The sequence below is a fragment of the Natrix helvetica genome (genome assembly GCF_964273705.1).
Source record: "Natrix helvetica genome assembly, chromosome: 4".
Classification (NCBI taxonomy): domain Eukaryota; kingdom Metazoa; phylum Chordata; class Lepidosauria; order Squamata; family Natricidae; genus Natrix; species Natrix helvetica.
Genome location: NC_138550.1, coordinates 23,135,806 through 23,146,735, shown reverse-complemented (window position 1 = coordinate 23,146,735; position 10,930 = coordinate 23,135,806). Strand labels below are relative to the sequence as shown.

Below are 10,930 nucleotides of genomic sequence, written 5' to 3'. Positions count from 1 at the left end.
TGGAAACAGCGAGGGGGCGGAGCGCAGAGCCTCTGCCAGTGAAAATTCCGATTTGCTAACAGAGGATGGCAGGAGTCCATCGCAGCCAGAAACAGAGCTCGGGAGCTCATTTTCGCTGGCACAGGAGCCGCAGGCCAGTCCCTCACTGTTTCCAGGGTGGCCTCATGGGCCAGATCTAAGCACCCCACAGGTCGGATACAGCCTGTTGCCCTCGAGTTTGACACCCCTGGATTAGAGAGGGAGGGAGGAGGAACTGTCCCACCAACACCAACTGAAACCAGCGAAATAGAAAGGAGTCCAGGAAGAAATTATGATACATGGTATTGACAGCCCCCACAGGAGTGCAACCTTAGATTGAGTACGTTGGAATAACTGCCTTTCCTAACCTAGCATCAGGAAGATTTGCGGGGTGACAATTTGTAGAATTCTTAGCTATGTTTTCCTAGTCCAACCAGAGGCTCAAGAAAGCTGCTATATAGAATTGTGCTTTGTATCAACACAATGAACATTGATGGCAACCCTTTGGATTAGGCAAGGTTAAGAAAGAGGAGCAGCAAGCATTCCAGGAGAAGAGCAAAAGCTTGGAAGCCTCTCAATGTTTTTGTCAAATAGTTACCTTGGAGAGAGGTCAGCACTACCTGAGCAGAAGCAATAGAGGAAGCAGGGGAGGGCTCAGCAGCAGACATGGCAAATTCCATGCCAATGTAGCTCTCTGCCAACTCAAGGATGAATTGAGGGAATACTGTACATAGGTAAAAATGAACAATGAAACCTTATACATAAACTTATAAACTCAGAAGTAAATCCCGTTGGGTTTAATAAGAGTTGGGTGTATATACTAATAACAATTTAAATCCTACCAATTACCATAATAATTGCTTTCACCATACGATCGCTGTCATCCAAAATTTATTTACTAGGGTAACACACAGTCAGATTTACTACGCAGTGTGCATAAGATTATATTATTGATTATACTTGGAATGCTGCATGCTTAATAGACATTCTTATCTCAAATTAAGACTCAAAAACAATGAACACCACAATGCTGAAGAAAGTAGGGTTAGGCATAAATCCTTGGCTCAAAATTCTCTGCAGAGAAACTGAGTAGGCAATTTTGCTGAATTTCTGCAGGAGAAAGGGAAAAAAAATATATCCAGCAATTTCTCAAAGATCGGACTTCGTTGGAGGAAGTCCAAGGAGAAAAGTCCTCGCCTGATAACGTCCCCTGGGACACACTGAAGTGTCATGATTGCAGGCAGATGGAGGGACAATGGAATGGTGAAATACAAGACGAAACTCTTGATCACTGCATGACTCAGTAGATGCAAGAACACAACATATTCCAGTTTTGGAAAAATCTGGCGACACTTTCATCAAACTGAATGAGGACTAATAAAGGGGCAAAAAGCAAAAGTGATTCTCTACTCAGCATGTGTTAATAATCTGAGGAAAAGATTAAAAGGCAGACTAAAAGGGGTTTCAAAGAGCATATGCCCCTTGCTGCCCTGTGCCGCAAGGCACAAAATCTATATGCAGCTTGTGGTTAAGAGTGTGTGGATTTTAAATGAAAGCAAACTGGCCATTCCACCAAAGATTTCCCATGACTGGCATTTTCTATTTCTTTGTTCCGTTTATGTGTGTGTTTATATGTGGGGTTTTTTTTACTCAGTCCTTGCCATACCAATAAGTCCTTTTAGTCCTTTCCTAAATTCCCAGGTACATTTTATAGCTGTTCTGATTTCCCTGATGAGCACTTTCCTATCAGCCAAATAAGTCGATATGAGCAGCCCATGGAACATCTACCAGCATTCCAGGCACAGATCTCACTGCTGCTGTGTGAGCTGATAAATTATTGAACTGCCTCCATTGCCTCCCCCTGCACCAGCCACCTCAAGCAATAAATAAACCATTTTAGAGATTCTGAAGGATTTCACAGAGATGTAACAGCGATAACCACATCTCAGGAAAATGTTATCATCAGAACTCTTGGTTAAACAAATGCATTTATGGCTTTTAAAGAAGGGGAATTTATATCGGTTTCTCTGATAGTAAGCACCGTAGCAGATATCGTTGAAACAGAGATAGAGGGACCAGATTTCATAATTCCCAAATAATTAGCATCTCCCAAATAATAATCCTTGTTACCTACTCTGCCTCATTTCCAAAATTATGCTGTGCACGTGTCATCAGTTTGCACATTCATTTGTTTGTTCATTTTTTTTTGTTCATTTGCTACATTTATAGTTCGCCTTTCTTTTAACGGCTCGAGTCAGCACAAACAGCATTCCTTCTTTAAATTGTTCCCCACAGCACTCTGTGTAGTAGGTAGGGATGAGAAAGCATGACTGTCTCTAAGTTAGCCAACAAACTTCCCCAACTGAGGGTCAGTTTGAACTGTGGTCACCCCAGCTGTAGCCCAGTATCTTAACCAGTAAACCATCCAATAATTTTTCATAACATTTTGTTTTTTAAAGTTTTTAGAGTTTAATATTTTTGGGGTTTTAAATTTTGTAAGTATGCTTATTTATGGACTTATTTTTACCTCCTCTGCACGATATATGGTACTATCTTGATTATTGCTCTGTACGTCGCCCCGAGTCCCTGTGGGGAGAGGGGGCGACTAATAAGTTCAATAAAATAAATAAATAAATAAATAAATAAATAACTGCCTTCTTTTCATTCTGGAAGAGAAACACGGTGTGGGACACAGTAAAGCAGGATTGTGTTATATACACAGTTTGCAGCTCCTGAAGGATCACAGTTGAAAGGGTCCTCAAAGAACATCTAAACCAAACTTTCGTCCATGCAGAAAAGTACAACTCCATGAAAGAGAATTTGCCGATAGCTTGGACGTCAGGAGGTTGTGATTTCTGAACTAACCAGTTTCTTGTAACTGGAAGCCATTGGCCTTAGAGCCTGACATCTGCAGCCGTTGATAATACATCTCCCCTACGATCAGTACGGGAGAACCAGTTTGGTTTAGCGATTAAGGCATCAGTCTAGAAATTGGGAAACTGGGATTCTAGTTGCATCTTCAGCAAAAAAGGCAGCCGGGTGACCTCGGGACAGCTACTGTCACTCAGCCCTAGGAAGGAGGCAATGGCAAACCACTTCTGTAAATCCTTGCCAAGAAAGCTTCAGGGACTTGTCCGAGCAGTCTGTGAGAATCAGACATGACTGAACAAAGAAAAAAAAAAGTATTCAGTGTAATGAGGGTAGCTTCACCACCTATTGACTGCCACTTTTCTAATTCAAACACGTCCAGCTTTCCCAACTTTTTCTCGCAGAATTCCACTGATCAATTGACTGCATTAATTGCCAAACAGTGACCTGATCAAAACTGTAAGATAAAACCAGGAGCCACTGTTTTTTTTTAGAGATTCCTATCCAAATCTGAAACTGTAAGAGCCAGAGAGCTGGTACCCACTTAGACTGCCATCATCATTGAAGCAAAGAAGGTTTTGATGTCTGTAGCAAAGAACAAGACGATCCTTTCTGCATGTACAAAAGCTGAACAGATTAACTGATCTTCAGCCTCTTGTGATCAGGACATTCTTCTCCTCTGGCTTGGAAGCTACAGTAAAAGACCATCAGCACGAGACCTTTAGCTCTGTCTCTTCCCACCCTTCAGCATCTGTTCCTTAAGGCAGCTGCCTTCCCCTGGGTTTCAAGGAGCATCTTTGATCAAGATTAACCCCCAAAGATGTCTAGGAGTTATGGATTATATGTTGCATACTGTTTATATGCAAAATGCACTGGGAAAATAATTCTTGACTTAGGTAAACCTCTGCGCTGGGTGGATAATATGCTTTATTACATTGGCCCAGATATCCAGCAAGAGGCACACAAAAAAGTAGGCATTAAGCAGCTGCAGGAGGGCTCCTTACACAGCATGCGCGGATGGTTATAGGTGAGCCCGATGGAAGACACCCTCAAGGAGCAGTAAACAAGCTACTACTTTAGAACGTCGTCTGTGCACTTTAATTGCACATCTGTGCAACTGCACATCTGTGCACTGCCGAACTTTAATCTTCATCCTTCTCATGCAGCCGATATGCGGTTCACACAATTCAGCAAAAACCATCACGTTGGAAGTCCAGGCGATTCCCGGACCGCCCGGTGCCATCCGAAAACCACCAAGGAAGGTAGCAGAGGAAGCGCCGACTTTCTGCTTTTGGAGACCACGAGGAGCCCGGTCGGAAGGCTTCGACGAGGCTCCTGTTGAACTCGGCAAGCCGCGGCAACGCTTGCGCATTGCGAAGCAGCAGGTGTCTCCCTCGCCCTCGCCCTCTCCCCCCACCCACCCGCTTCCACGCTCCTCCAATGCCATCCGCTTTCACGCCGCCCCTGACTTCTGCGGGCCTCCCCTCCTTCCCCGCGCTCTTTGCGCGGCCGCCCTGCCAGTGCCGACCGCGCTAGCCTACCTTCTCTCTCTCTCTCTCTCTCTCTCTCTCTCTCTCTCTCTCTCTCTCTCTCTCTCTCTCTCTCTCTCTCTCTCCCCAGCCAGCCGGCTTACGTGGTGGCAAAGCGCAAGCGGCAGCCCGCGAGGCGGGGCGAGGCGAGGCGAGAGGCGCGCCTTCTTCCCTTCCCTTCTCTTTCCCTTCCTCAGCCTCCCCTGCGCTCCTTGGTTGCTGGCGCGCGCGCTGGCGACACCCTCGGATGCACGAGGCGCCGCGTGCACGGACGGGGCTGCTTTCCCACCTGCGCTCCTCTGGCGCCAGCCTGGAGCGGGCACCGCGGCGGCTGCCCTGGTCCAGTGCTTGCGCTGGGCGAACAATGGGCTGGCGAGAGGCGACCGCCGCAGAAGCAGCAGCAGCAGCCGCCGCAGAAGCAGCAGCCAAGCTTGCTGCATAAAAAGGAAGCGGGGACTCCTCCTCCTCCTCTAGAGGAGAAGCCAAGGTGACCAACGTTGCGGGGGCTCCGTCCCGTTGTGCTAGGTGTCGTGGTCTCTTGTGTCCGTCCATTCATTTCCTCATGTTCTGAACGGTGGGGAAGGGTAGGTTATGCAGATAACCGCCCCCACCCACCCCTCATCACCCTGCATGACATTTCCCTCGTTCACTTCTCCGTTTCCACCACCCCCGCGACCCCCCCCCCGCCACCCTTCGTCCACACCGACATGAAATGAGTTACACGGAGGGGTTCCTGCACATCTCCCCCCCTAGCCATCCCCATCCTCCTTAAGAAAGGGGCTCGGATGGAGTTGTGGGTGCAGACAGGGGAGCTGCTGCCACAATATCCCCCCCCCCCCCCGTTAATCAAGGGAAAAAGAAAACGCTTCCAAACCTTTATTGCCTCTGTCTGGTTTGTCATTTCATTCATCATCTTGGCTCAGAAATGGTGGATGAGGAGCCTTTTAATTTTGGGTGCTTCTGTGCCTAAGGTGTTCTTCCCAGCAATTCCGGCTGATTTATGGCATTTTATTCTTGAAGAAAGGACCAAACATTCTGTCTCTGCATTTCCCTTCATGTTTCATATGAAGGCATAGGGTGTTATTTCTTTCCTTTGTTTTTCCCCCCCACCCCACCCCCACCCCACCATGGGCAGCTTTAAACCTGCTGTCTGTTCTCATCCTCCTTTTTTGCAGTCGTATTGATGGAAGAAGCATCTGATGGTTTATTTAGAAATCTAAAGTCCATTGCATGCTCCTTAATATTGCTGCTAACCAGGCGCTGAATTTCTCTGTGTGTGTGTGTGTTTTTTTTTTTTTAAAAAATGTCTTTTCCTTGAAGAGGACGGGTTTAAATATGAACGAAGACCCGATGGTTAATTTATCGTGGCTGCCTCAGGATCCCTTAGAAACCAGCCCACCACCAGAGAACGTCTCGGCTGCAGTCACCTCTCTCATCCCTTCCAGTGACCCCGAACCGGGATTTATAGTAAACCCTTGGGATATTGTCTTATGTACTTCAGGAACACTGATCTCCTGTGAAAATGCAGTTGTGGTCCTTATCATCTTCCATAATCCCAGTCTCCGCGCCCCAATGTTCCTCCTGATAGGCAGCTTGGCCTTGGCGGACCTTTTAGCAGGAATTGGATTGATCGCCAATTTTCTTTTTGCTTATCTTCTCCAGTCAGACTCTACCAAGCTGGTCACAGTGGGTTTGATCGTTGCCTCTTTTTCTGCTTCTATCTGCAGTCTGCTGGCCATCACCGTGGACCGCTACCTCTCCCTTTATTATGCTTTGACTTACAACTCTGAGAGGACGGTGACTTTTACCTACATTATGCTTATCCTGCTCTGGGGTGCTTCGGTCTGTGTGGGAGTGCTGCCCGTCATGGGATGGAACTGCCTCAAAGACGAGTCCACCTGCAGCGTTATCAGGCCCCTCACTAAAAACAATGCGGCCGTCCTCTCCGTCTCGTTCTTGCTTATGTTCGCTCTCATGTTACAGCTGTACATTCAGATCTGCAAAATTGTGATGCGCCACGCTCACCAGATTGCCTTGCAGCATCACTTCCTAGCAACTTCCCACTATGTCACCACCCGAAAAGGAGTATCGACTTTAGCCATTATCCTGGGAACCTTTGCTGCTTGCTGGATGCCTTTCACACTCTATTCCTTAATAGCTGACTATACATATCCTTCTATCTACACCTACGCCACCTTGCTTCCAGCCACCTACAATTCCATCATCAACCCCGTTATATATGCTTTCCGAAATCAAGAAATACAGAAGGCACTTTGGCTCATCTGCTGTGGCTGCATACCTTCAAACATTTCTGCAAGGGCCAGATCACCCAGTGATGTTTGATTAACAGAGAAGAGGACCGTTGTCTATTTAGCATTGTGATGTGTGAGCCCTGCTGCTCTCAACACCTTGTACATAATAGATTCACAGTCAGTCTGTGGGGAGTATTTACATTTTTTTAAAAAAAAAAGCCTGTTGACCAAAATAAACCATGTTGTGTAAGTCCAGGAACAATTCTGGAAGTTGCTATATTTTTTTTTCTGGCAAAGCTTAAACGTTGCTTAGATTCTGTCCTTTAGTTTCTTCCAGGATCCAAAGAGGAGTGAACTCTGTGGATCGTAAGAAATGGATTGGTAGATTTGCTTTCTCTGTTTGAATGAATGGAAGCCCACTTGCTTAAAAGCTGTGTGTATCCGATGAAGGGTAGTAGAGGAAGAAGGCCTATTATATCAGATTCTACGAAACACAAATAGGAGATGGCAAGAGACTTTGTCCTGCTCTTCGGTTTTCAGGTGGCATCTGGTTGGCCACTGTAAGAGCCAAGTTCTGAGCTAGGTGAACAGTGGTGAGATCACACACACACACACACACACACTTCAGTTTAAGTATCTTACTTAAAGGACTTCCATGGATGTCAACGGCACAGTCGTTACATTGAGTAAATGTGTGCCTGATGCATTGTAGAGACATGTTAAGAACCATATTATATGTTTCAGTCTGCAGTGCTGTAGTTCCTAAAGCATCACTATTGATTTGGTTAAGAGTTTCCTCTCCAACCAATGCAGTCCAGAAATATATGTAGTCTTACCCTTTTTAACATCATAGCTTCAAAATTAGGAAGCGAGGCAGAAGCAAGGATGAAACAAGACAGGTTTGGGATCTGTAACTTCCAAAACCTTTTCCAGCCCTCCATTGTATTACAACCTGGGCAGAATCATTAAACCAGCTAGCCTAAATAATATTCCATCCCAAATGCCTGCAGAGGAGACAAAAAAAAATGTTGAGAAAAGAAAAAACAAGAACGACATCCTTCTTGACATTTATCGTTATGAGTTTGGTTGGATCCTGGCTTTCTTGGAAGTTCTGACATTTAATATGGCTTTATTAGAAAAGCAGACAAAAACTGTAATTTTGAGCAAGAGACATCTACTGAATATTTCACTAATAACCCAAGACTTCATCCTAGGATCTGTATTCCCATCTGAATTGCAGATGAATGGAAACAGATAGCCTCATCATCTGTATAGTTTATCATAGATGGACCTATATGGAATGATATATTTTCATTGCAAGCCTCTGGCTTGGGATGGCTATAGGGGTGGACCTGTATTTTATTTCTATCAATGCCTCCTAATCCTGCCACTCAAAGGAGCTTTCTTAAAAGAAAACAAAAACAGTAGTCCCTTTATATCTACAATAGGGAAACTGGTCATTTAGATAGTTCTGGGTAACAATTTCCATCATCTCTATCAGGATGCTTTATGTTGCCTGGGGTTTATGGAAATAAAGTCAAAATAACATACATTATGCTAGAGAACAATTCCCATAATTTATCTAATAAGCGAAAAACACAAAACAAAACAAAAGAACAGCCTCTTTCCAAATTGTTTACACAACTAAGAATAGATTACGTTGTTTCATTTTTTTTGCTAAAAGAAACATTCTTTTTCCTCTATTTTTTTTTCAAATGCAAAAATCATAACTTTATTAATATAAAACTAGGCTGTAAATTCAGTGAAAATCTAATAACCCTGGAATACGTTGATGCTTATGATTATAAATCCCGAACAACTAAATTTGCAATAAATATGACTGTTATGCAGTGCTTGAGGTCCAAATATTCAGAATTCCAGACAGATTCAATTTTTCATGTGGTGTTGCCCACATATATGGCGACAAACCGCTACTTTTGAATGTTTAACTTGACAAAACTACTACTTAAACTATCTTATTCACTGTTAAATAAATAAGGGCATGCAAACAGATTGTTGAACATTTTTTTATATAGGGGCAGCTGGTTATTTTTCTAAACATTCATTTTTAAGGCTCCAAGAACAATTTAATGGCATAAGCTACTTAATTTCAGCATTTTATCTCCCATCATCAATATGTAATTGCTCTGTAAAATATGCGCTGAGTTTTGTGTGTGTGTGTTTCATGACATTTTCTTTGTTCTGGCTCCAACCTCAAAGCTTGACATTTTCAAGTGGGAACACATGTGACCGCCAACCCCCCCCCACCATCCCACATAATGAAATGTGCATAAAACATGTTGTCTAGTTTAATAGCTACATATCCTTCATATCAAAGCACAATACCGAATGCATATTATTCCATTTCCTTCCAGGATATTAGCTTTTTTTGTGATGGAGCATATTGTCATATACAGAGGATTCAGTGATGCAAGGCAACATGGTTGATTTCTGTAGATGGGAACCTTTTGCGGCACAGAGCAGGAAAAAAAATGATTTAAAAATTGTATTCTATAAAATACAGCATTTCAAAGCCATTGTCATGCACACTCACTAAAGTAAATGTGACTTCTTTTGATGGAAGATAAACATGTATTTGCCGTCTGAGCAAGGGATGGCCAATTTCTGATGTCTGCATCAGGGAAACTCCCCAGCTATAGGCTGTTTGCTTATATATTTCACTCAGCAGAACAGAGAAACCAATCTGGAACAGTGTGTGAAAAAGATATGAGCATCTTTCCAGTTGAATCAATTGGCTTTTTTTCCCCTAATTGGGATTCTCCATGGACCAAATCCAACAGTATTTCTCTTACCTGCAGCCTTTTGCACATATCCCAAGTCTGCCACAAATTTTGGGGAACAGGGAGGAGATGATCCACCAGAAATGCCTGCTATGCTACTGGAAGGATTATGCCTTTGAACTCAATCTTTGCTCCCTGCACATCAGCAAGGAGCAGCTCCCTACATCTCTATGTCTCCGTGCTATATACAAAGCACCATCTGTTGAATTTTGGCCTGTGCGGAAGCTGCTCAAAGCATATAAGCTTTGTCAGGGAAAAGGTGGCACTCCTTTCATGCAGCAAAAGAAAAGGGCTGACTTAAGATTCAGGAATTAATTGGAGCAAAAGTCTGTGAAGTGTGGGAGGGCAGTAGAAATGTCCGTAGACCCCCCCAAATGTCAATCCAAGAATATGATGTTTGTCCAAGAATTTGATTGCTATGCATTTATATGAGTTTACACATCTTCTGAATGTTAAAGATATGCTATATTGTTGCAGTGGTATCTTTCTGTATAAATTGTTTAAATTTTAATTGTAATAGAAGAAATATTGAAAGTTATATTTAAAAAAAATACTGGTATAATATTATAGATGGAAGAAGATGCTATATTGCTGACACTGAATTTTATTAACTTAAGGGCTGATTCAGTCGAGTGAAATTGTGATAGGACGTTCTTCTAGTGCAGCAGGAACTATTTTTCCATTTTTAAGGTGAAAACCCTTGTACCTAATTTGTGTCCTGCCCAGAACGCACTCTCTTGTGTATAGCACTGCTTTTCATAGGGTAAATTCCTCCCTACCTTCAACTGAATGTTGAGGAAGTCCAGGAGTGCACCTTCTCAAAGAAACATGTTGGAATTGGTTCTTAATCTTTGTCTTTTGATGTGGTTATGCTGATGAACATGTCTTTTGTGGCACGTTTCTATGGTGTTAAAACAGTTTACAAAGTCTACACAGAACCAATTCTCTTAGGTGTGAAAAGACCTCATTTTGAGACCATAGGGCAATTTTTCCCAACATGGTGCCCGCTAGATATGTTGAGATTTCCATTTTCATAAAGCCCAAGCAGTATGGCCAGTAAAATATCTGGAGGGCAACAGGCTGGGGAAGTGCCCATACAATTTGTACTGCAATAACCTAGATTTTATGCCAAATTAAACTCTAGTTTGTTTGCTTTTTTTTTCCAACTTGAACATTGTAAGGACTTATCCAAGTGAATGTACTGACCTTGTCATTTACTCCAGACTCACAGATAACTACACCAAGAATCCACATCTCAAAATTGTAATGTGTTTCTGGGTGTACATTTCTACTATATGGAAGTTCTGATTGTTTCTGGGTTTACTCTAGGAACAAAGACATTTGGCATAATGCAATCTAGAAGGAATGCTCTTGATTTTTATACAAAGTGTACCAAATTTATGATGTATGACAACTATATGTTAGCTTGTTTACTAAATTAAAAAGTCAATTGATTTGAGTT

At 43.1% G+C, this 10,930-nt stretch overlaps 1 protein-coding gene across 1 annotated transcript; it reads left to right on the top strand.

Moving 5' to 3' along the window:
• The first annotated feature begins 4,483 nt into the window (after positions 1–4,483).
• On the top strand, positions 4,484–7,116 carry GPR12 (G protein-coupled receptor 12). Its single transcript, XM_081951425.1, has 2 exons — positions 4,484–4,902; positions 5,736–7,116. The coding sequence occupies exon 2, from the start codon at positions 5,751–5,753 to the stop codon at positions 6,756–6,758; it is 1,008 nt and encodes a 335-aa protein (XP_081807551.1). The 5' UTR covers positions 4,484–4,902; positions 5,736–5,750; the 3' UTR covers positions 6,759–7,116.
• Positions 7,117–10,930: the final 3,814 nt, after the last annotated feature.

Bases quoted from the DNA above. Each gene is read 5' to 3' on its own strand.
- GPR12 (XM_081951425.1), top strand. From the start codon at position 5,751: ATGAACGAAGACCCGATGGTTAATTTATCGTGGCTGCCTCAGGATCCC.